The 27292-nt window shown below is 37.2% G+C and overlaps 1 protein-coding gene across 1 annotated transcript in view; it reads right to left on the bottom strand.

The window, feature by feature from the left end:
- Positions 1–294: 294 nt before the first annotated feature.
- LOC138321548 (uncharacterized) overlaps positions 295–27292 on the bottom strand; it is a 31065-nt gene continuing 4067 nt past the window's right edge. Inside the window, exons 2-27 of the mRNA XM_069265298.1 lie at positions 25840–25866; positions 23964–24145; positions 23548–23702; positions 22611–22780; positions 22110–22151; positions 21545–21735; positions 20809–20966; positions 19694–19872; positions 19223–19285; positions 18773–18963; positions 18142–18305; positions 17351–17517; positions 9994–10029; positions 9508–9624; positions 8996–9175; positions 8280–8573; positions 7552–7722; positions 6977–7051; positions 6392–6556; positions 5867–5948; positions 5025–5212; positions 4159–4332; positions 3672–3799; positions 3014–3188; positions 2550–2711; positions 295–1692 (exon numbers count right to left, since the gene is read on the bottom strand). Of these exons, the coding sequence (XP_069121399.1) occupies positions 1562–1692; positions 2550–2711; positions 3014–3188; positions 3672–3799; positions 4159–4332; positions 5025–5212; positions 5867–5948; positions 6392–6556; positions 6977–7051; positions 7552–7722; positions 8280–8573; positions 8996–9175; positions 9508–9624; positions 9994–10029; positions 17351–17517; positions 18142–18305; positions 18773–18963; positions 19223–19285; positions 19694–19872; positions 20809–20966; positions 21545–21735; positions 22110–22151; positions 22611–22780; positions 23548–23702; positions 23964–24145; positions 25840–25866 (3767 nt within the window). The 3' untranslated portion in view covers positions 295–1561. The remainder of the gene's footprint in view (positions 1693–2549; positions 2712–3013; positions 3189–3671; positions 3800–4158; positions 4333–5024; positions 5213–5866; positions 5949–6391; positions 6557–6976; positions 7052–7551; positions 7723–8279; positions 8574–8995; positions 9176–9507; positions 9625–9993; positions 10030–17350; positions 17518–18141; positions 18306–18772; positions 18964–19222; positions 19286–19693; positions 19873–20808; positions 20967–21544; positions 21736–22109; positions 22152–22610; positions 22781–23547; positions 23703–23963; positions 24146–25839; positions 25867–27292) is intronic.

The following is a 27292-nucleotide window of genomic DNA, read 5'->3' as shown; positions in this document are numbered from 1 at the left end:
TATACCGTATTTCCGGTTATTTTCTCGAGATATTTTCGCGATTTCGTGGGGCATTTCTATGATTGCAAGAATTTGATCGGCAAATTATTAAAAAAATGATTGAATCATACATAACCGTAAAGTCAGATCATGAAAAGTTAAAACCACTTTAATATTATTTTCTCATTTTTTAGACCATATTGCGAAAACGTTGGCCCGCGAATATAACCGGCTTTACAGTAACTGGTAACGAGGAATCAGAATGATGTTATTGTTATGATTACAATGACATGGTGTTAAACAACAATCTACAATGACATGGTGTTAAACAACAATCTGATTAAAATACAGAAAAATCTTCTCACTTAATTTCATAGAATCACGTTCTGGTGACATTTAAACCTCAAGTATACTTAGACACAAGTAATTGTCCAAGTACTCTATGACTTAATTTATCAAACGTTTGCACAAGTTTAGAGATATTTAAATTAAGGTCGTCTGACGAGTATTTCCAAACAAAATTCTAAACATGTATAATCGTGTAGCTGTGTTAAACTCTTTTGCAAACATAGCACATACATGGAAATGTTTCTGACTGCTCTGCAGATTAGGTTGTCCAATTGACATTTTACCTTCAACAAATTTGAAGATGACGATTTGATTGTTGGTGACCACAAATATGGCGGTGTCACATCTAATATCTCTATGAGATTAATTGAAAATAAAGATATGTAGTTTAGCCAAATTGTCAAAATCATGACATGGGTTTTAGTTTTTTTTTATAAACTGCATGATCCATATACATTGTAGTAGCTGATCATGTTGAATGAAGTCGCATATTATACAATGAAATTGATGAATTTGTCTAAATTTGCATTTGTTTAAAGTGCACCAATGCTATATATGAATTATCATTTTTTTTGAGAATCCCATTCACATACATGTAGTATTACACATCACATTTGGAACACATAGCTTTCTGTGTAAAGCTGTTTTCTTACAGGTAAATGAAACTACGATAGTGTTTGTGTAGCCACACACAATAAAAAAGAAATCTCGTCACATAGTAAAAGCTTTCTAAATATTATCTTCATACATAAGGTTTAGGGCTGTTTTATTTGTTATATGGAAACGAAAACTGAAAAAATCATAGAATAAAATATAGTGTTGAATGAACAGGAAATAAATACAGCAATTAGTTTCCCTTACCTACATGGTGGAACAACATTACAAATTATGTCGCTTAAAGATGAATGTGTATACAAATTGAGACGATACATGGATATGGCATGGAATTGGTTTGATGAAACAAACCCGTTAAATATTGCATTTAATTATCATATTTACATTTTTTCAATAAAATAACATTATAACACATATAAATATCCAAATTGGTATAAAACATTCAACAAAAATATTATTTCAAATATATTTGCCAACGGTTCACCAATTTTTATCAGCATCAATAAACTCCAGATATAGCAATCCTTTTGAAGTCCTTTTATTGCATTAAGTTCATAAAATATTTGGCTGTCACAAAGGAGAGGCGTAGCGAACCAATGACATACCACGTGTTTAAATTTTAATCGTCATAAATGATCACATAGCGTATTTCAGGATTTAAAAACATTGTAGCAAATAAGATCCCGCATGCGATGAAGAGAGTAATTCCCATAGGAACTATGCTGAACACTACAGCGTTGAAAAACCAAGCTGGAAAATAATACCAAAATATTAATTAATTAAAGAAAGGGCGTACAGTTTTGAATAGGTATCATGTAATTACTTATTTTTTTCGAAAGTAAAAATTGTAAAATTAATCGATATGATGTAACTTAATTGATTGATGTGGCTCAGCGTCCTTTAACAGAGCTTAGGACACTATATGATGTGATCTGGAGTTAATATTTATAAAAAATGGAGTAAAGTGTAATAATAACCGTGTGTACTCAACTACTCAAGGCAGTCTGCCCCTTTATCAAGACACACATGAAACAAACACGGGCTTATGACCGTATAAGCAATAGAAAATATAAGATGACTTATACTCAATAAACCTTTCTGGAATTCAGCGATGTATTGTAATGCATTTAATAATGTATATGTATATGTCTTTTTGTGATTTCTGTCATATATTAGCATGATCACTTTACCACACAATAGTGTCAGAATGGTTATTGCCATATACAGGCATAAGCAATTCAATTACAAATTTGGAAACAAAAATAATATTTGTTTGAATCATTTTACCCCGATATATCTCATGAATAGTATATCGGAATAAAAACAAACAAACTACAGGATCGTACCATTGATACAAAATATAAATACCCATTCAAATACTCAAGGCAGTCTGCAGCCTGACCGTCCTTAACATGTATCATTGTTTATGTTTTTGTGTACGTCCGTGTCCGTCCTTAAAATGTAATTTTATTTGTTCTTCTTGTGTCTTGACAAAGGGGCAGATCGCCTCGAAAATTCGACAATCTTTTGTCCACACTGTTAGATTTTCTTCTTCGCCCTATACCCATTCAAATATCACCATTTTGATACTTATATTGTATACTCACCAGGCGGAATGTATGTTGTCTCAGTGACGACATCCACAATGTCGATATCTATGAAACTCATTGAAGTGCCCGTTTCATCAGAACAGCAAACACGGAGTTTGTAAAAGTCACTGATTTCTTTATAATTGAATACTAGACTGGACGTCGTGAAAATGTTGAATGCTGAAAATGATCGTATTCTTTACAAACGAAAATCATAAATCTGATATATTTGAATGACATATCTTTACTAAACAATAAGAAAGAGTATATGAATGCAAATAATCAAGTGCATAATTTTTTCATATTGCCTCCGTGGATAAGTAAGGTCCAAGATGAAAATTGAAGTAAAGGCCTCAAAAAGATATTTGAATTGAAAATGTTTTAGTCGATTAGTTAATCAGAATATAACGTGGTACACATATCAACTCTGTCAACTCGATATTAAGCGTATGTGTGTAATTAGAATATCTACTAATACTTACAATTGTTAGTGAAAATCATTTCGAAGTTTGCAGAAGCTGGAGACACTTGCGCTAGCGTACAACAAATTGAGTCGTTGTTTGACGGGTCCATGACGTCAATCTGGTATAATAAATGAACCCCCGTCATGTCTTCCATCAACTCCATACTAATGGGCAGGTTGAGGTACACGGGTGGCTGTCAACGATCAAAGGAATAACATACAGAGAGTGGTCAAACTCTATTAATTCTAGTTTCAAATCCTTAAGAATGGTAATGCTAATTATAATTCCAGTCCCCACGAAGTGTTCATTGATATTTATTTGGTAATATTTTATTTGGAGATGCTCGCAAACAATGCGAATAACTCGAGTAATAGCGTGTTTTGTAATGTTATATATAAACGCTATATATATATATATATCCAGGAATGAAACAGGATGGTGCTGAAAAATCTGACACTGATACATGTACATCTGACCTCTGGTAAACTTTTACAGCATCTGAATGATACTTATATACCAGCTCATCCAGACATATAAATGCACCAAACGCAATATTGCAAAGCGCAACACATACCACATCTCCCTTTAAAGACATATTTACGAAGGTGTTAAGAGATACATAGAAAGTTGAGTTATTATTTTAATGCTTGCTGAAAACACAGGAGAAATGCATTACCGCATTATATGTTGTTATACTGTATGTTGTTGATACAGATTCGCCACATGTATCTGTCGATGTCATCACGATACTGAATACATTATATTCCTTTGGAAGTTCCCGTTTTACTTGGAGGAAAAGTCGAACTGACGAAAAATAAATCATAATCAATAGCCATTTAGTTCACAAGCATCGTTGTTTTACTGATATAGATATGTGATAACAATGGTTAGCATGTCAGTATTGCTTTCAAATTGGTGAAAGGAGTATTGCATACAAAGAAACAATAGTGTGCCTGCATTTAATTATGCATTTTATTCCTCATGTATTGCGATAGATAAATTATTATTCAAGTATGAGGTAGGTGTTTTCTTAAATTGCTGGTGTTTTTTTTAAATTTTGCCATAACAATTTTTACATGCCTGATAATTTTATTGATGTTGTTAGACTAGGTATTGTATTTATTAAATCATCTTCAAAGGTGTGCCGATTGACTCGAGATTACCTGGATCATAAGTAGAATTGAGCTCAAAGTAATTTTCTGAATGACTCATGCTGTGTGTCAAGGGGTCTCCGAGCTCGTCAGTAAATATAGAGTAGTCAATAGCCCATGTTCCTGGAGGTTCGTGGTCCTTAACGAACGTATCAAGGTCGGTCTGATTTACGTATGGCGCTGTGTCTACAATACGAGAACTAAAACTGAAGCATACGTATTTGCTACGTAATCAATAGTCAATTTTTAGTTATTTATAATCAAGTTTACAAGTATAGTGGAACATGTCTTCGCGATCTGTATAAAGACTACCTGCTGCTTATTAAGACTACAAATGATCATTTATATCTCGATTTGACCTGTGTTTAAAGACCACTTATTTCTCTTGTGTTATTGACAGGTTTGAACGTTCATCCTACAGAGTATATATACTGTTAGATATGTAATAGGAAAAACTCAGATGCAGTGTTGTGTTCCTCTCGGTTCTTTATCACTGTTGCACGGGAGCACGTTCGTCTATACAACCCCTTGTAAACATAACGGCAATATATAAGTTTCTGATACACGTACCTCGATCCAAATTCCACAAATATATAGTTTATATATATAAATATACATTATGTATATACTGTGTATAATCAAATATGACTTTGCAGGGAGATTTTATGGTAGGCCTAGATGGAATGGTTTTTCGGTTTTTTTCGCATTCCGTTTTTTGGCTCTTTCACTTTGCTTTGTATATATTTGACCTATGATAGATATATTTTTTTCTCTTGACGTATTCAAAAGTAGAATATAAGATGTCCATTTGAACAAACCGATTAGTTTCATGATTTGTTTCATACCATGCCTTGATTAATTTTCTGGGAGAGACTTACTTGGACTTGTGTAGAACTTTATAGCGTATGCCCGGTCTGGGAATGTAGTTACACTACCATCTGATCCCCAAGCGAAGGTACTGGCCGCAATTGGTTCAGACGAGAACGGGGCCTTCTTGGTTGCATTAGGGCAATTCTCTTCCCCGGTACAAAGGATGTATGGTATCATGTTATCATCGGCGGTATACCTGAGTCAAACCGAAAATTCTAGTAGTTCATGTCTTTAATAATACGGATCTCAGCAAAGGAAATTTGTGTTACAGGAAATGAGAAACCCGTCATACCCTGGCTCAAATCTCGGCTACATTAACACTCCTGACATATTATCACAAAGGTACAATACAATCAATAATAACATTTGTGTTTGACATTGTACACTTCATTCCCTGAAAAAGTTAACATTCGCAATACCACACAATCACAATAAACATGATTATATGACGTTTTAATACTAGAAACAACAACAGATCATACAACAATTTAGTTGTTGTTTGATAATAACATTTTACATGTAGTTATTTTCATTTGAAAAACTGTTGTCGGAATGGGAAATCCAAGATAAAATGTTCAGTTATCAATCTTAATTCTACATATGATACTGCATTTTGATATTTGTTGATAGGTTGCGGTAAAGGGACGGTATCACAATTAATGACGTTGACGTTGCGTATGTAGTACAGCAACACTTGTTCGGAAAATGTGTTTTTTATAATAGCATTTCGATGCAAAGGAAATCATGTTGTCCAGATGACATTACTATCAGGACTGAACTGCTGTTTATCTTGACTTAACACCTTGAGCATCAGATGATTGTTTTTTAATTTGCATTTCATATAACTTACCAACCCAGCATGTCTCCTATATGTGCTATCATTCGATCACCTAGTCCAAACGTGTAATTAATGGTAGTATTAACCTCATCAGCTGTCGATAAACATAATATCATCACATTCATGCTTAAAGTCTGTTTTACTATATACGAGTACGTAAACCATTTATATATTATTTCGGGATTAATTCATATCCATATAAGGTTCCTTACCGGAATTGTGTACTTAATTGACAGAATTCGACTTTAGTGAATATACATTTAAGGTTACATTCAAAGCAATTTCAGATCAATTGCTTGTCTTATTCAGTATTATATTTCAACCGCTTCGCGTAAGAACGTTTTACACATTACAGAATTATTTATAAACAATAAAAGAAAAACACGGAGAACAAATAAATAAGCATTTACAATGTAATTTGTGCCCTTGATTGGAATGCTTTGCAGATATTTATTTCATTAGATAGAATCAATTTTTGAATTAAACATTAAGAAATTAATGTAAATAGAAGATAAGTAAAATTGTAATATGCTATACCTGTAACGGTGTATGCTACAGAAGCTACTACTGAATAAGAACCGCCAGATGGCCGCCACATGCTGAAGGTAATGGACCCTTCATGGGTAGTATGGAATTCAATGGCCGCGATAGATTCACAGCAGAGTATTTCATAGTGAGTGTTCGTCAACAGGTATGCAACAGCTTCAAACAAAAATATTAAAATTAATCTATCTCCTATACCGTTCTATACATAGGGCAATCATAAGATTCTACTTGGTCATTAAAGTAAAAGCGAAGAATGTAATAATCATGCATTCCACCATAGACTTTAGATATCCTGAAGTTATATTACTAATTGATATTATATATAGTGTGCTGATAGACATCTTCTTGGGAAACTATAACTCACTTTTTCATGGCGCAATATTGCAATTTTGTGTTGCATTATGATATCGAAGAATTCGACAAATAACATAGCTTTTCATTCTGCTTACGTTTTGTGATAAAACTATGAAATATTGTTCCATGTTTGTAAGTATTTTAAATATGACATATACTTTGTGCTGGCTTATAATACATCAGTCCAAAAACTGCGAATTTGATGACGTCATGATGACTTACCCGCCTCTGAGTCATTGTATGACGTCATATTCCATGTCTCTAACCTAGTGAATCCAGATACATGCTCACCGCAAACTGAAAAGAAATGGGTATTGGGATAAAATTACCAAACAAAACGTGTTAGATCTAAAAATAGGAAGCAAACATCACTGTCTAATGATGTTTAGGATGGAATTAAACCATGAGTGAATAAAACTAAAAACAAAAGAGTGAAGCCGGAAGTGTAAGGGAACCAAAATTAATATTTTTGTTCAAATTCATTAAATTGTAATTCACCAAATTTCAAGTTTAGTTCTCTGCGAGTAGCAATGGATTCATATATATCATTGAATGAAAAATAGCTATTTTCAAAATACAGTGTGTTCATATAGGAATATATATCATTGAGAAGAGTTTTAATTAAGCATTTTGAAGTAATAAGAAAAGCAAGAAGTTTAGAATATTTATGACAGGACCCCTCCACACATGAAATACTGACCTTAAATGTCTATAATGCTTTTGCGTGTTTATTGGTGTTATTTTCTTATATTTGAAAAATATACCGAAAGACCATATAACTGCAATACGTGACCTACCCGGACATGCCTCTGTGAAGCAATCTTTGGAATCCGTCAATGCGTCCGAGCAGCCAGTTCCTGGTGAAATTGGTTCCGGGTTGTCACACGTCCGACTTCTGGACCGAGTGCCCCCGCCACATGTCACAGTACACATAGACCACGGGCTCCACGTACTTACGCCACCATCTCCTGTATACATACAAAAAATCGGTAGTTAGGTTCACATCAATTTATAAAATTGCTTGTAGTAATAAGTTTTTGCATGATTTCTAGATTTTGTGATCAATCTTAAAAATTTCCTGAAAATGGATTGAATAAAAGCGGACAGTTCATGTTCTGAAGCAATAGTTTTCTGTAATATTAAACAGTTTTGATCTTATGTTTTGTGAGGAGGTTTATTATGGTTAATTCAACTAATATTTTATAACACATTACCATCAAATATTGTTACAAAAAGATTAATCATGAAGATAAAGTATACATGTTTTCATGAAAATCATAATTTTACATCATATCTGTTGCACAGTTCATAAATCATTGGAATTTTCTGTAAAACTTACCGACCATACATAACAACATTGTTAAAGTGACACTGTACATAACTAGCAGCAAAACGTCAAGTTAGAATCGACCCGACCCGATATTGTTATTATTTGTAGATGTAGTTAAAATTAAGTTGAATCAAAGAATATTTCTAATGATTTCTTCATAAGCTTGGCACAGCAGTTGTTAAAAGTTGAACTTACGTCCACATTTCCACGTTACATAGCCAGTAATGGAGGAAGCTTCACAGCTATTGGACTGGTAACAATCGTCACAGTCAATACTATCATACCCGCTAAACAACCCTCCACTGAACGAAACAGAGCAGGATTCCAATAGGTCACAATGGTTCTCGACGATGGTCAGGGACCCGGTATCATAACAATTCGAGTTACCGCTATAACGCCCGTAGTAGGCTGATTGTGTATATATCTGAAAGGTTGACGGACAGGACATTGTGTAGCTGGAGTCGCCCGATTGCGTTCCGCTCTGGTATACTAAAAAATAAACATTTCCATTATATATTTAAATTAAATGAGAGGAGTTCATTAAAGTTCTATGACCCCTATGGGGACAGATATGAATGGTTTTAATGAGAGAGAAAATATGCCACGGTAAAACGGTCATTGTCATGGAGTTGAAGATAAAACTGGAATTTTAAGAAGAAAACCTATATTAATTATTGGGTAGATGAATACGTAATTATGTACGTTCAAACGAAATTCTTAAATCTACAGTCTTCGTGAAAGGCAGATCACACAAAATGCATGAACTTCGTATCTGTGGGTGTGCTAACTGAAGTCTGAAGGCATTTGTATGTAAATGTGTCTCTGTCTCCAAGATCACAACGATACCTTTTATAATGATATCGTTATCGAGTCAACTATACAATAATTCAATGTGTGATAACCAATCTCACATGGACACACAGGATTTGCCGGATCACAGACTTGACTTTCAGAGCTGTCGCCGTCACAGTCCAGTCCTGACCCTGTTTTAGATGGATTGTTACAGGAACGGCTCCTACTCTGGGTACCCTGGTAATGACACGTAGTACTACAGCTTCCCCAGTTACCCCAATCCGACCAACCTCCGTCCACTACAAACCAAATTAAAAAATAAATCCTAAAAATTGGAACATAATTCCTAATTGACAAAGAACTCTCTAATTATTGATTTTTACAGAGTAAAACGTCCATTGTCAAGTTTACGCTAATTGTTAATTAATTTACAAGTTCGTATGTTACAAACGAACAACTTTATCGGCATCTTAATTCCGCAATGTGATGTCTAAATCTCCCCAACGAGAATAGATTTATTTTCAATCGGGACTCGAACAACACTATTGTACCTGTGCCTGAAATATCTGGAAAAAACAATTGAAAAACGAACGGCAAAAACAACGTATTTGCGGTATTTTGTCATACTTACAGTTACTACACGTGATACCGTAGTAATCCCCGTCACAGATACACTCAAACCGCACTCCTCTATCGTAACACGTTCCGCCGTTATTACACGTAACCAAGGAACAAAAGTCATCATACGCTGAAAAAAATCACAGACGAAGATATTGCTTTCTATAGAAAGATTTAACGTGCATATATCACGACACGACACGTAGATTGTAGGTACAAAGCTAGTATAAAAAAAAAAAGAAATTGCCCTGAATTCATACGCTCAGTAATAAGTTATATTTTATCCATAGAACCAGTTTCATCTGAAGCCTGGAATGGCGTACCGGGGTACAATTTATATGTTTGTTACATTTTGATATATGCTGTAATAATCAATTTATCACTATCGTCAACATCATACTGAATATTTAATGTCAGAAAAATGAGTAAATCAACAAAATATTTATTTATTTTAATTTCATGTAAAGTTAATGCATCAATGAAAACAACTTTTACTTACTGACGGAGATCAGAAATATATCCGCTAACTGTTGATCTACAAAAGAATAAAATATCAGAATAGGTCAAATCGTTTTCCTTATTTCTGTAGAAGTAAAATACCAGACAATATGTTTTGAAAATCGAGTATTGTGTTTTCTTTGCTCGGGGAATAGTTATCAATACTTGAATAGAAACGAATATTTAATCAAAATTTTCAGGAAGCAAAATAATTCATTTTTAGGTTATTTTGTAAAAATAATGCATTATTTCTATAGTAAATTACGACGTTGATAAACAGATTTCCTGATCTAACTTAAGCAACGTTAATGGAGAGACCCCAAAAAGAGTTACTAATGTAAATATAAATATGATCTTTCTATGGACTATATAGATACCAGAGCTTTGCTGCTAATCATCTCATAATAGGTTCACGCACATTATGAAGATTGTCTGCAAAGCTCTGACATCTATATAGACCATATATTCCATGTGAAGACCGTTATATGAACGATGTGGTGTACTTACTACTGTTGGCCTCGGAGGACCCTTTGTCACTGTACTGTATGTACGGTGTGGTCAAATTACTATTGTTGGCCTCGGAGGACCCTGTGTCACTGTACAGTATGTACGGTGTGGTGTACTTACTATTGTTGGTCTCGGAGGACCCTGTGTCACTGTAAAGTATGTACGGTGTGGTGTACTTACTATTGTTGGTCTCGGAGGACCCTGTGTCACTGTACAGTATGTACGGTGTGATGTACTTACTATTGTTGGTCTCAGAGGACCCTGTGTCACTGTACAGTATGTACGGTGTGATGTACTTACTATTGTTGGTCTCGGAGGACCCTGTGTCACTGTACAGTAAGTACGGTGTGGTGTTCCTACTATTGTAGTCCTCGGAATACCCTGTGTCACTGTACAGTATGTACGGTGTGATGTACTTACTATTGTTAGTCTCGGAAGACCCTGTGTCACTGTAAAGTATGTACAGTGTGGTGTACTTACTATTGTTGGTCTCGGAAGACCCTGTGTCACTGTACAGTATGTACGGTGTGGTGTCTACTTACTATTGTTGATATCGGAGGACCCTGTGTCACTGAACAGTATGTACGGTGTGGTGTACTTACTTCTTGTTGTCGGAGGACCCTGTGTCACTGTACAGTATGTACGGTGTGGTGTACTTACTATTGTTGATCTCGGAGGACCCTGTGTCACTGTACAGTATGTACGGTGTGGTGTACTTACTATTGTTGGTCTCGGAAGACCCTGTGTCACTGTACTGTATGTACAGTGTGTGTGTTCCTACTATTGTAGTCCTCGGAATACCCTGTGTCACTGTACAGTATGTACGGTGTGATGTACTTACTATTGTTAGTCTCGGAGGACCCTGTGTCACTGTAAGTATGTACAGTGTGGTGTACTTACTATTGTTGTCTCGGAGACCTGTGTCAGTGTGTTGTACTTACTATTGTTGGTCTCGGAGGACCCTGTGTCACTGTACAGTATGTACAGTGTGGTGTACTTACTATTGTTGGTCTCGGAGGACCCTGTGTCACTGTACAGTATGTACGGTGTGGTGTACTTACTATTGTTGGTCTCGGAGGACCCTGTGTCACTGTACAGTATGTACAGTGTGGTGTACTTACTATTGTTGGTCTCGGAGGACCCTGTGTCACTGTACAGTATGTACGGTGTGGTGTACTTACTATTGTTGGTCTCGGAGGACCCTGTGTCACTGTACAGTATGTACGGTGTGTTGTACTTACTATTGTTGATCTCGGAAGACCCTGTGTCACTGTAAAGTATGTACGGTGTGGTGTACTTACTATTGTTGTCGGAGGACCCTGTGTCACTGTACAGTATGTACGGTGTGTGTACTTACTATTGTTGTCTCGGAGGACCTGTGTCACTGTACAGTATGTACGGTGTGGTGTACTTACTATTGTTGGTCTCGGAGGACCCTGTGTCACTGTACAGTATGTACGGTGTGGTGTACTTACTATTGTTGGTCTCGGAGGACCCTGTGTCACTGTACAGTATGTACAGTGTGGTGTACTTACTATTGTTGGTCTCGGAGGACCCTGTGTCAGTCACTGTACAGTATGTACAGTGTGGTGTACTTACTATTGTTGATCTCGGAGGACCCTGTGTCACTGTACAGTATGTACAGTGTGGTGTGTGTACTTACTATTGTTGATCTCGGAGGACCCTGTGTCACTGTACAGTATGTACAGTGTGGTGTACTTACTATTGTTGATCTCGGAGGACCCTGTGTCACTGTACAGTATGTACGGTGTGGTGTACTTACTATTGTTGATCTCGGAGGACCCTGTGTCACTGTACAGTATGTACGGTGTGGTGTACTTACTATTGTTGGTCTCGGAGGACCCTGTGTCACTGTACAGTATGTACAGTGTGGTGTACTTACTATTGTTGATCTCGGAGGACCCTGTGTCACTGTACAGTATGTACGGTGTGGTGTACTTACTATTGTTGATCTCGGAGGACCCTGTGTCACTGTACAGTATGTACGGTGTGGTGTACTTACTATTGTTGTCTCGGAGGACCCTGTGTCACTGTACAGTATGTACGGTGTGTGGTGTACTTACTATTGTTGGTCTCGGAGGACCCTGTGTCACTGTACAGTATGTACGGTGTGGTGTACTTACTATTGTTGGTCTCGGAGGACCCTGTGTCACTGTACAGTATGTACGGTGTGTTGTACTTACTATTGTTGATCTCGGAGGACCCTGTGTCACTGTACAGTATGTACGGTGTGGTGTACTTACTATTGTTGGTCTCGGAGGACCCTGTGTCACTGTACAGTATGTACGGTGTGGTGTACTTACTATTGTTGGTCTCGGAGGACCCTGTGTCACTGTACAGTATGTACAGTGTGGTGTACTTACTATTGTTGGTCTCGGAGGACCCTGTGTCACTGTACAGTATGTACGGTGTGGTGTACTTACTATTGTTGGTCTCGGAGGACCCTGTGTCACTGTACAGTATGTACGGTGTGGTGTACTTACTATTGTTGGTCTCGGAGGACCCTGTGTCACTGTACAGTATGTACGGTGTGGTGTACTTACTATTACTCGATTGTTGGTACTACTCGGAGGACCCTGTGTCACTGTACAGTATGTACAGTGTGACAGTATGTACTTACTATTGTTGGTCTCGGAGGACCCTGTGTCACTGTACAGTATGTACGGTGTGGTGTACTTACTATTGTTGGTCTCGGAGGACCCTGTGTCACTGTACAGTATGTACGGTGTGTTGTACTTACTATTGTTGGTCTCGGAGGACCCTGTGTCACTGTACAGTATGTACGGTGTGGTGTACTTACTATTGTTGATCTCGGAGGACCCTGTGTCACTGTACAGTATGTACGGTGTGGTGTACTTACTATTGTTGGTCTCGGAGGACCCTGTGTCACTGTACAGTATGTACGGTGTGGTGTACTTACTATTGTTGGTCTCGGAGGACCCTGTGTCACTGTACAGTATGTACGGTGTGGTGTACTTACTATTGTTGGTCTCGGAGGACCCTGTGTCACTGTACAGTATGTACGGTGTGTTGTACTTACTATTGTTGGTCTCGGAGGACCCTGTGTCACTGTACAGTATGTACGGTGTGGTGTACTTACTATTGTTGGTCTCGGAGGACCCTGTGTCACTGTACACGTATGTATACGGTGTGTTGTACTTACTATTGTTGGTCTCGGAGGACCCTGTGTCACTGTACAGTATGTACGGTGTGGTGTACTTACTATTGTTGGTCTCGGAGGACCCTGTGTCACTGTACAGTATGTACGGTGTGGTGTACTTACTATTGTTGGTCTCGGAGGACCCTGTGTCACTGTACAGTATGTACGGTGTGGTGTACTTACTATTGTTGGTCTCGGAGGACCCTGTGTCACTGTACAGTATGTACGGTGTGGTGTACTTACTATTGTTGGTCTCGGAGGACCCTGTGTCACTGTACAGTATGTACGGTGTGTTGTACTTACTATTGTTGGTCTCGGAGGACCCTGTGTCACTGTACAGTATGTACAGTGTGGTGTACTTACTATTGTTGGTCTCGGAGGACCCTGTGTCACTGTACAGTATGTACGGTGTGGTGTACTTACTATTGTTGGTCTCGGAGGACCCTGTGTCACTGTACAGTATGTACGGTGTGGTGTACTTACTATTGTTGATCTCGGAAGACCCTGTGTCACTGTACAGTATGTACGGTGTGGTGTACTTACTATTGTTGGTCTCGGAGGACCCTGTGTCACTGTACAGTATGTACGGTGTGGTGTACTTACTATTGTTGGTCTCGGAGGACCCTGTGTCACTGTACAGTATGTACGGTGTGGTGTACTTACTATTGTTGGTCTCGGAGGACCCTGTGTCACTGTACAGTATGTACGGTGTGTGTGTACTTACTATTGTTGGTCTCGGAGGACCCTGTGTCACTGTACAGTATGTACGGTGTGGTGTACTTACTATTGTTGGTCTCGGAGGACCCTGTGTCACTATACAGTATGTACAGTGTGGTGTACTTACTATTGTTGGTCTCGGAGGACCCTGTGTCACTGTACAGTATGTACGGTGTGGTGTACTTACTATTGTTGGCTATTGTCTCGGAGGACCCTGTGTCACTGTACAGTATGTACGGTGTGTTGTACTTGCTATTGTTGGTCTCGGAGGACCCTGTGTCACTGTACAGTATGTACGGTGTGGTGTACTTACTATTGTTGGTCTCGGAGGACCCTGTGTCACTGTACAGTATGTACGGTGTGATGTACTTACTATTGTTGGTCTCGGAGGACCCTGTGTCACTGTACAGTATGTACAGTGTGGTGTACTTACTATTGTTGGTCTCGGAGGACCCTGTGTCACTGTACAGTATGTACGGTGTGGTTGTACTTACTATTGTTGGTCTCGGAGGACCCTGTGTCACTGTACAGTATGTACGGTGTGGTGTACTTACTATTGTTGGTCTTGGAGGACCCTGTGTCACTGTACAGTATGTACGGTGTGGTGTACTTACTATTGTTGGTCTCGGAGGACCCTGTGTCACTGTACAGTATGTACGGTGTGATGTACTTACTATTGTTAGTCTCAGAGGACCCTGTGTCACTATACAGTATGTACGGTGTGGTGTACTTACTATTGTTGGTCTCGGAGGACCCTGTGTCACTGTACAGTATGTACGGTGTGGTGTACTTACTATTGTTGGTCTCGGAGGACCCTGTGTCACTGTACAGTATGTACAGTGTGGTGTACTTACTATTGTTGGTCTCAGAGGACCCTGTGTCACTGTACAGTATGTACGGTGTGGTGTACTTACTATTGTTGGCCTCAGAGGACCCTGTGTCACTGTACAGTATGTACGGTGTGATGTACTTGCTATTGTTGGTCTCGGAGGACCCTGTGTCACTGTACAGTATGTACGGTGTGGTGTACTTACTATTGTTGATCTCGGAGGACCCTGTGTCACTGTACAGTATGTACGGTGTGGTGTACTTACTATTGTTGGTCTCGGAGAGGACCCTGTGTCACTGTACAGTATGTACGTGTGGTGTACTTACTATTGTTGGTCTCGGAGGACCCTGTGTCACTGTACAGTATGTACGTGTGTGATGTACTTACTATTGTTGGCTCGGAGGACCCTGTGTCACTGTACAGTATGTACGGTGTGGTGTACTTACTATTGTTGGTCTCGGAGGACCCTGTGTCACTGTACAGTATGTACGGTGTGTGTACTACTATTGTTGTCTCGGAGGACCGTGTCACTGTAAGTATGTACGGTGTGGTGTACTTACTATTGTTGGTCTCGGAGGACCCTGTGTCACTGTACAGTATGTACGGTGTGGTGTACTTACTATTGTTGGTCTCGGAGGACCCTGTGTCACTGTACAGTATGTACGGTGTGATGTACTTACTATTGTTGGTCTCGGAGGACCCTGTGTCACTGTACAGTATGTACGGTGTGGTTGTACTTACTATTGTTGGTCTCGGAGGACCCTGTGTCACTGTAAGTATGTACGTGTGGTGTACTTATTGTTGTCTCGGAGGACCTGTGTCACTGTACAGTATGTACGTGTGGTGTACTTACTATTGTTGGTCTCGGAGGACCCTGTGTCACTGTACAGTATGTACGGTGTGGTGTACTTACTATTGTTGGTCTCGGAGGACCCTGTGTCACTGTACAGTATGTACGTGTGTGTACTTACTATTGTTGGTCTCGGAGGACCTGTGTCACTGTACAGTATGTACAGTGTGGTGTACTTACTATTGTTGGTCTCGGAGGACCCTGTGTCACTGTACAGTATGTACGGTGTGGTGTACTTACTATTGTTGATCTCGGAGGACCCTGTGTCACTGTACAGTATGTACAGTGTTGACAGTATGTACAGTGTTGTGTCCTTACTATTGTTGGTCTCGGAGGACCCTGTGTCACTGTACAGTATGTACGGTGTGTTGTACTTACTATTGTTGGTCTCGGAGGACCCTGTGTCACTGTACAGTATGTACAGTGTGGTGTACTTACTATTGTTGGTCTCGGACCCTGTGTCACTGTACAGTATGTACGGTGTGGTGTACTTACTATTGTTGATCTCGGAGGACCCTGTGTCACTGTACAGTATGTACGGTGTGGTGTACTTACTATTGTTGGTCTCGGAGGACCCTGTGTCACTGTACAGTATGTACGGTGTGGTGTACTTACTATTGTTGGTCTCGGAGGACCCTGTGTCACTGTACAGTATGTACGGTGTGGTGTACTTACTATTGTTGGTCTCGGAGGACCCTGTGTCACTGTACAGTATGTACGGTGTGGTGTACTTACTATTGTTGGTCTCGGAGGACCCTGTGTCACTGTACAGTATGTACGGTGTGGTGTACTTACTATTGTTGGTCTGGAGGACCCTGTGTCACTGTACAGTATGTACGGTGTGGTGTACTTACTATTGTTGGTCTCGGAGGACCTTGTGTCACTGTACAGTATGTACGGTGTGATGTACTTACTATTGTTGGTCTCGGAGGACCCTGTGTCACTGTACAGTATGTACAGTGTGGTGTACTTACTATTGTTGGTCTCGGAGGACCCTGTGTCACTGTACAGTATGTACGGTGTGGTGTACTTACTATTGTTGATCTCGGAGGACCCTGTGTCACTGTACAGTATGTACGGTGTGGTGTACTTACTATTGTTGGTCTCGGAGGACCCTGTGTCACTGTACAGTATGTACGGTGTGATGTACTTGCTATTGTTGGTATCGGAGGACCCTGTGTCACTGTACAGTATGTACAGTGTGGTGTACTTACTATTGTTGGTCTTAGAGGACCCTGTGTCACTGCACAGTATGTACGGTGTGGTGTACTTACTATTGTTGGTCTCGGAGGACCTTGCGTCACTATACAGTACGTAAGGTGTAGTGTATCTGCTTTCCCAGCTACATGAGCCTGCTGTATCCACGACTACCCACCAACCTATATCAGCGTCACATCCTCCATACAATTCCTCAGCGAAAAAGCGCCTACTACTGCTCACTCTACAACATAATATTCACATTCTATCCTTGTGTGTTTGTTTTGTAATATTTAAGATTTGTAGTCGAAACAGGAACTAAAAATGTAAAAGGAGCGGGTCGATGTGATTTGTACATACTGTCACTCAAATGACGGAGCATGCTTCTTTGGCTCAGCCGGTAGAGCCGTAGTTTTTCACACCGGAGACCTATCTATTCCTGGTCGCGGGACACCCCACATGAATCATATATGTATTTCCCCTGATCTTCTACATAAAAAATTAAATCTAAAATTAATATAATTTATGAAGTATAAAACCAATGTTGAAGAATGATTTTTAATTCGTATTGATCATTATCTTTACATATGTTCAACTTGTTCCGCCTAAGCTTACAACAGATTTTGCTTTTCTTTCCTTACACATGCAACGACAAAATGTGCCGTTACAACTTGGATCGGGACATATTTGTCCGTTATACAGACTCGCATACATGTATACATTAATTTAAAAGATAGGAGCCTCTTTTCTTGTCCGTCTTTTGTATATTGATTCATACAAACTGCTAGTGGATGTATTTTTAGAAATATAGAAACAGTGATATAACTTTATTGTTTTTGACTGAATCTTATGAGGATCCTTCACTTACCCCGCCACGCTACAATATAGGGTAGTGGTATATCTATCTAAGTCGTTGTAACTGGTATACAGGAGTCTACTGTTGCACGACATAAAGCTGGTCAGGGTGGATGCATGCGCGTCAAAGACTGCATACGCAGCTTCAACTCCGTTCTTGATAAAAGAAACTCGAACCTGAAATATTAATTAGTACTCACAATGTAAAATTCTAAAATACCTTATCATACTGTTCCCATGAGTATCGATGCAAAAAAAAATGTTTTTGACCTCATTAAAATAGCAAGTAAATCAACTTTAAAGCTATAATATAACAAATAATTTTCTGAACCTAATTCAAGCATTTGATAGCAGTGGATCTGCGGAAAAGCCTCCCACAGAGTCAAAAGTATCTAATTAAACCAAATTGTATAATGACACTACCATTTATAGCAGGACATATTAGTATACAAAGGACATGGCTTCTTATTATACCATGAATGAAAAACTATAATTAGATAATCAATTATATACAATAGAAGATGATTATTAAATCAACGTAGAGTGAATTGATATTGTTTTAAATATTTATCATAATACCATATATAGACCTTGTGTAAGCATACTTATCTATATATACATAAAAGTTATTGATATGTACACACCGCACTGATATAGTAACTTGTCCAATAGGACACTATCCGTGACCGATAGTTCGGGGTACCAGCTGCCAGGGAGTAAGCCGACTCCTCAAACTCGTTAACATTGTACGACGTGGAAGTTGTCGTCCAGAAGTTATAGATGGTAGACCCGGTCACTGACTGTCCATATACTGCCTTCATCACCGGAAACCAGCCTACAGGGAAATATCCATTCATCAATTTTTTTGCAACCGTTTTTTCCACAACTTGATCAAGTAAGACAGAATTTAACTGATTTAACTGAAACGTTTGCTGCATTATTCATATCATCATTGCGTGCAATGTTAACTTCTGTCATATTTAATCTTTTCTAACAAAATAAACTCACTAGATTGGATTTCAATGTGTGTGCATATAATGTCAAATCTAATTGTCTTTTCTTAGCCCGTTCAATACCATCAATGAAGTACTTACCTCGTATAAAAAAACCCATGACATTTGCCGTTGGAAAACTGATACTGTCCCAAGTATCCGTAGCTGCAAGTTAAAATATGCTGTTTATAAATTATCATTGAGAAACTGATCGTATATGTTCTTTTTTATCGTTTGTTAGTAAAAACGAATTTATAGTACAGCAATTAAAAACCAATAACAAATAAGCGCATTTAGAACGTATCGTAAAGAGAGTTCCAAAAACTGTTTATAGTGAAAAAATAATTTTGGGGAATGGATTCATTAAAACGAACATTTCTGAGCTCGAGCTTACTGACGACCCACTGGTATAGCAACAGTGACAATAAGCGTATATCTTGATATTCAGCGTTTACGTTTTTTAATTTTCACATTATAGTTGCTAACCTTTTTGTTTCGCTCAGCAAAGCCTTATTTACAATATATATTTGCAATCCAGAAGTTAGAATGGAACTGATATGAAATTACGCCTACCAGAATCCGGGACCACACTGGTGGTGCTTCTACTGTACAGGAAGTACGGCCTTGTGGTGACGTCCTGATCGAACCCACAAGGTTTACTAGTGGCTCCGACATCCATTACCAACATCCAATGATAGTCTGCCGTACATCCACCATGAGCGTCCGTGACCGCGAATTGGCGGACGGTATCACTACAAAGATAGAATACGGGTTAGGACGACCTCATGCAAAACTGTACAGTAAACGCTGTATATAAATACGTGTCTGAATGAATATCCTAAGGGTAATTCATGTGTTGCTATAAAACAATATTAGTGGAAGCTACATACAATTCTACAACCTCTGGTTAAACGCATTAACGTGGCAGGGAAATTTGAATTGTAATTAATAGTCATACAAATCCTACTTGTTTAAGACGAATAGAGAAACTTCTAAACTTGTTCACAAAGAGCGCTAAGCAATTCCGGTACCAAGCTAAATCTGTATATAATTACGCGTTAAACTTAGATAATAGACTGATAGATAATAAAAGATTTTTTTTCATTTTGAATACCACAGGCGAAATAATTTAAAATTCACGTTGAATTTATTCAGCTTCATTGCGTAAAGATAACTGTGCTATAATATAAGACCCTTTCATATGTGGATATGAAGAGTAAGGATATTCTACCCAAGGGTCATAAAATGTAGTAAAACAAGAGGCTTGCCGAGGGTTTTGCAACATTTTGTGATCCCATGGGTAGAATATCCATATCCTTCATATCCACTTATGAAAGAGTTTTTTTCTTTCATACCTCGACGTTTTATTGCAATTTTACAGCTATAATATCCCGCCATTTTGAAATAAATTCGAAGAAAACCTCGACTGCAAGTCAATTTTCTACACATGAAAAATAACGTGATATTTTTCAACACAAATTCTGTTGTTTGCATCTTCTTTAGCGTAACTAGGCAAGTTTGTGAGAGAAAAAAAGTTAAATTTTTACCGAGGAAATAGTTTGTTGACACCGTGACGTCAAAAGGCATTATTGCATGGGTAGCCATGTAATACAGCCTCAGGCGACATGAGTGTTTTGCCCTAGACCAGCCAGTATTACACCCGTAGGTATAAAAGAAAATATACATACCCACTTATGCTGCAGTACAGAGGAGAGGCCGTGGTGAGATCTATATATTCACTGTACAATATATTAGACTTCGCAAACCAAGACGTCTTTGTTGAACCCATTGCTTTAAATATCACTGCCGCACTCTCAGCTCCTTTCGTGAACATAGCATATTTCGCCTTTTAAAAAGCAAAGTAAATAATATACCACACTATATAATAATTAATATGGGAATGTAAAACGAGATCGTTAATTTTGTAAAGTTGCAAGAGTTATTAACATACCGTTAATACTATACGTATCAACACCGTCTGAACAACTGATTATAATAAATAAAATGTTAATTATCATCACGCGGGTCGCCTTATGTTTCCCGATGTCATCCTAAATATCGCGCATATTACATTGTATCACTTCTCCAGACGGCTTAACAGCGAAATGACTCTCCACTGTTTTCATATATTACGCAGGAAGTTTTGCATATGATTGGTGTTTTAACCTCATCTTAGGTCATCGTTATATATATTTTGATATTATCAATGTTTTTAAGAAACCTTTATGTTTTGCTCCGGAATGGTAGCGGGCCTTAAAAACAGAAACATTATATCTGAAAGTCATAAAATATCTACATTTAATATAGTGGACGGTTTCATTCTACTTGTTTTTGCGTGTCCAAAGCGTATTTTATGCACATATATACACTTATTAGGATTTTTTCTGGATTTTACCATATGATTTTTTATCAATTGATACTTACTGTTTCAATTATTGTAAAATCATCTTCCCAGATTTCAGACACGCCATTTTTATAGTGACTGCTGGGAGCAGCGGTAAGTGTCCTCGCGGCGCTTACTCCGTCATTTTCCGCCGTATCACCCTCCCATGAATCCTGGAGGGACCCTGCACTTGGTGTTACCCCCTGGATTCCCTTAAATACCATGTACCAGTCTGAAATGACATCATGATAATGTATAGTTGTTATTTGAAATTAGTTGATTAACGTCTTTATGTGCAGATAAGATGAATTAAGAACCTTTTGTATGCAATGTGGCCATGTGATGAGCGAGTAAGTGATTAGGGAGAGTGTGATATGTTTTCGAAATAGTGGGGGATATGCTATTTTATAGTACTATCACGTTAAGGTATACTATCATAGTGTTGGTCAAAGCAAATTTTCAGGAATACTTAATAGTGCCCATGAGAACGTCAAACTACTACTAGACTATATTCCCACTGCACCCTATAGAACAACACAAGCAACATGTTATACTATTTGACATAATACAACAATAATTAAATAAGTGTTCGCTGTTGCTACATACCCATTACGGAAATAGTAAAAGCATCAGCGTAATTCTTGCTACCTAGAAAATAAAATAAAAGAAACTCATTTTTTTTATCTGAAGATATCTGTTATCAAACAATCATTATTTTTGTTGAATACAAGTACTTACATGTATACGTGTGTAATACCAGTCTCTATTAACAATTATACCTGTTTCAAAACCAAAATTCTTTTCTCCATTATTTTTCCCGGGTGAGGTTTATGTATCATTATATTTATTGTTATATTTCATTGGATAAATATTTTCTATACAAATAAAAACATGACAGTATGGCCAGAACTCTTCAATGTGGATACAAGAAAAATAGTGAAATAGTGAGTCAAAACATATCTCCGACTTTTGTGAAATTAATCTAAAATATGTATAGCGAGATGGATATTTTCATTTGTTTCAATTACTAAACAGTATGTCAAATTTCCTTGTAACACTGACTCCAAAAACAAATCCAAAAGTTAAAAAAAAACATTAAACACTTACTATCCCAAACTGTGTATGTCGTCCCAGGGGCATACAGAAGAGTGGTGTATGCGTAGTTGTAGTCCCAGTCACAACCATCCGTAGAGTCGGTATCCTTGACAATGAACCATCCGTTGTCATTGTTACAGCCACCGTATCCTCTTTGTATGATAAAATTTCTACCACTGTTTCTGCATTATAAAGTCAATACATCAATTTCATGATACTATCTTTTATCAATTAAAATTATAAAAGTATTACAATTTCTTCATTTTATATATTAAAATGAAAGGGTTTGAATTTAGAGGCTTTGTTTTAAAAGCATTGATATGTCTTATCAGCCAACGTAATAAAAAGATGAGTTTATTTCGAATATATGTTAACATCCTTTAATATTTCTGTTCCCTCCTCAAACACAGTTACAGTGTATTGTTAATATCCAAGTTACAAATGTATCATCTTAAAGACATTTTCATTAGTGTCCAGTCATATTTTATAACTTGTCCGGTCAGCTTTATTACCATGTCATCAATATTGCAATACACTTATGCCACGCTTCAGGTATTGAGGGCATAATCATCCAAATATGGTGTCGCACTATTTTTTCTGTAGACGAAAACGTCACTCTTGCTTTCAGCTCTCTTATGGAGAGAGCACATTGAAAGATTTGACTACATATATCCATAAATGATAGTTATGTGCTGAATAGAATCTTACACTCGTTAGATACTTTATTATGCCACTCGCTCATAGGTTCATGGCATGGCAAGGTATTGAATTAGTTTAACTTTCCATGAAAATAAAAAAAAGTCATGTAAGATTCTCATATATTCGGTATCCGTCCTTAGGACTATTAATTGTTTATTACAGCATATGAAACAGTGCGTGGCTTATTTTTTTCCCAGCCAGAACATAATTAGAGCTATGAATAATGGGGAAATAGTATATCAATACGTACGAGATTGTACAGGTTGTAATCGTCTCTGTGAAGATATCTGTATAACTAGAATCCAATAGATTGTTGCAGTCCATCCATGTTGACTTTGTTTTCCCTGAGGCCCCGAAGACGAAGTAAGCGACCTCTTCATTTGCATCCCACATCGACAAGCGAACCTAAACGGAAGAGCATGTCTTTCATAGACTGCATTTGCATATTGTAGTTACTTTGAAGGTATTGACTGTTATATAATATTATTGTGACTAAAGCGTCATTATTTTTCAGAAATACAACGTATGGCGTCCACAAATAATCGATACTTTCCCGAAAGAGAGATGACACGGCAATGCAATGATGGAACGAAGTAATTAAGTACAATGATTTCTCTTTAGTGTTCTCGTTTTGAAATGAACAAAAATGAATACTGGATTACTCACCGCAGAAATGGTACCCCAGTCATCCAGCAGGGCCGACCTGTAGCGTGTCCCTGAACCATAAAGGTCTCTCTTAGTGGCGATGGAGTCACTTTCGGAGCCTGTCGTATCTATCAAAAAGGAGGCGGCACTGGCGTAGGACCCCATATAGTCATGTGTATGGACTTTGAACAACATGCGCCAGGCTGCCAAAGAGAAAAGTGTCGAGAAGTTAGAAGTTCCTTACAATTAACCCGGGAATGTTTGCATACACAGGTCAAACATAAGGTATATCTCTGATTGTGACATGTGTTTACTTATATCATTGTAAAGGACTAAACAAACGTTGATTGAGTCATAAATCGTCAAAAAATACTTTTCATTTTTGTAATTCTTTTGTTTAGAAAACATATTGCCACCCTCCAATTTTCTTTTGAAATACAAAACAACAGTCATGAAAATCATTTGAAATGATAGGATATCTTCATAAAGGGCATGGGTGAAGATTGTAATAATGGCGTCAAGATTCGGAGAAATGTTTATCTTTTAAAAGGACAATTCAGTGAGGCTAATTTTGTTGCATAACCACGAAGCAAAATATGGCATAAATGTATTTTTCTAAATTCCTATGAAACATAATACAAGAAATATTGACAAATTTTACGGCATCGTTAATTATCTTAATTGAAAACGTTGAAATTCCAAATGGTATAGTAATACGATTCAGCAGGTGCAATATGCATACGATACCAACACCCGAGCCAAAGTCACATAAGTTAAATACATTTTATACAAACCAACAAATACGAGGATTTTATGAAAATGTGTTTTAGACAGGAGCATGAACCTAATAAGTCCACTACTGTAAGAGCAATTTCAGACAATAGTATTTCTAGACAAAAGTTGCTTTACTCCACTAGCAAGGTCCAGGTTTCGGCATACACGACTTCCGACCACAATGTGTAATGGCAAACAGCGAGCGAGTTTGAAAATTTCACACACGTTTCACCATATATGGCTTTTCTGGCATATCACAGTAAAACAACTAATCTAACTTCCATTAGAACTAGTTTGTTTCCGATATATGAGCATATCTTAAAGATGCTCCACCGCTGACAAATGGTATTTTTTCTCTATCAAAAACAGATGCAGACGATTTCGGATTTTTCTTCAATGACTTACTTTATACCATTACATGTGTACTTTCACTGAAAAATTTGAGCTTTTAATTTTACGAAAAGATAAAAATATTGATAATAATTAATTGCATCCGAAAAAAATCCCTCGCACTATGTCCTATATGGAATGAAGTTCAGATAGCGCATGCACAAAAAGCAAAATAAATTATTTTATGTTATTTTTGTGTTAATTAGGCATATATACATATGAAAATGATTAGTCACCAATTATAGTATTGTTACAATGATGACCATCGTTTATGCTCTGTCGGTGGTGTAACATATTTAACGTATGCACTATTTTATCTATGTATATGAAGAGTATTTACCCTTGATCCACTTTATTGTGTGAACTTCGCGTAGAAATTCCCGACTTCTAATAACTAAAGAGACAGCGATGAAATTATCCATACAAAGAATCTACTTATATGATATCATTTAGGTACCGTTTTCTTTGAATTGCGGCACAAATTTCAATATGTGATTAAAAAAGCAGTTACCTCCCTTTCATTGATCAGGTATTCCTAGAGTCTTCACAATTCATTGACAAGAATTTCATTTAAATTGTTTCTATACGGTAGATAAACTGAAAAAGCAAATTGTCTTTAAGTGTTTCTTTTAAGATAAACTGCGGATAATCATTTAAAACCCGTAGATAATGTATCTATGCTGTTTTTTTATTCTTATGAAAGGACACTAATCAAAATAAGAAAAATACTTACGGCCCTGTAGTGTTGTAAGCTGTTGACCTAAAAATAGAAAAACAAATGAATCAAGTAGTGAAAAAAGAAATTATATAATTACTACGAAACATTTTAATTACATAATTACAAATGTATTCCGAATAAATACAAAAGCCCATACAGATATGATTAAAAATATTATTTAAAAAAAACAATGTTAAAAGAAAACCAAGATTGAATTCGGTAATTTAACAATGTGAAACAAAATAAGGATATCAGGCGAAGCACAACATAATAGTGTGTGGTGATACCGGCTTTCAGGCACATTGCGTAATGAGACCTACTCCTACTGACAAATAAATTTACCAAAACATGTGAAAATTAGATCTGATTTTCATTTCAGATCAAGACTTCATCGGAATAGTTTCACCAACTTTAATAGAAATTAAATAAATAACATTTATATGAACCTTACATTTTATTCCAGACATAGACAGGGAATCAAAAATTGTATCTATAATGCTAAAATACAGTTACTAGGACAAGACGTTTGCTATCGTTGTTTACAATAACCTATCATCTATGAAATGTTTTATTTAGTAATGTATTTAATCTGTGTGTACTTCTTAAACCCGGATCTGGCCGAGCCATGTTCTAAATTAATTACGACTGTATTTGTTGTGAAAGTTTGACAATGATAATTATATTGAGCGATGTAGGTGTTCAGATCTGCTCTGGTGAGGTTCCAGTCTCGTTGAAGAATCGTTTCAATATTAATAAAATTGTTTTTATGATTTTCAAAACATAATTGTCTCTGTTTGTAGCAAGTTGCCATATACAAAATATGTAAAATAAACCACTTCAATTGTTTATAGAATATTGCATACACAAAATTTAAGAAATGACCAGTTTAGTGGCTATTTTGAAACAGCACATTTCTTACATTTCTTACACTTTCACCTAAATCGCATGTGTGCAACATTTATAGATATATATTTACATTTCCGCTTTCTCTTTGCTATATAGTTTAAACATATTTTATTGACATAAAATGACGAAAGGATAAGTCATTAAGTTTTTCCAACTTATATGTGACTTCTCCTGAAATATAGAAAATATAAACATACATAAATGAATAGTCACGTGATTACATGGAACAAAATAGTATGAATTCACATAAAACACAAAGAACATTTATTTAGTAAGAGAGAGGGAGAAATATAGGGATTAATCCCATTCATCGGGTTAAGAAATTGATTTGTACTCTTAGTATTCGTGTGATACCATTATAATATATAAAACAAGCGATGAAAAATGGAAAAAAAAAATCCTGACAACTTGTAATGATATAGGAAATAAGTAAGAGAGCGAAAGAGAGAGGGGGGGAAGAGAGAGAGTGTGTGTGACAGAGAGAGAGAGATAGAAAGTGAGAGAGAGAGAGAGAGTCGATCAATCGAATCTACCCGTTCTTACCAGGAATTGCTGTACAGCT

The sequence above is a fragment of the Argopecten irradians genome, chromosome 1 (genome assembly GCF_041381155.1).
Source record: "Argopecten irradians isolate NY chromosome 1, Ai_NY, whole genome shotgun sequence".
NCBI classification, from domain to species: domain Eukaryota; kingdom Metazoa; phylum Mollusca; class Bivalvia; order Pectinida; family Pectinidae; genus Argopecten; species Argopecten irradians.
Note: the sequence above shows the minus strand (reverse complement) of the source record. Positions and strands in the feature narration are given on the sequence as shown.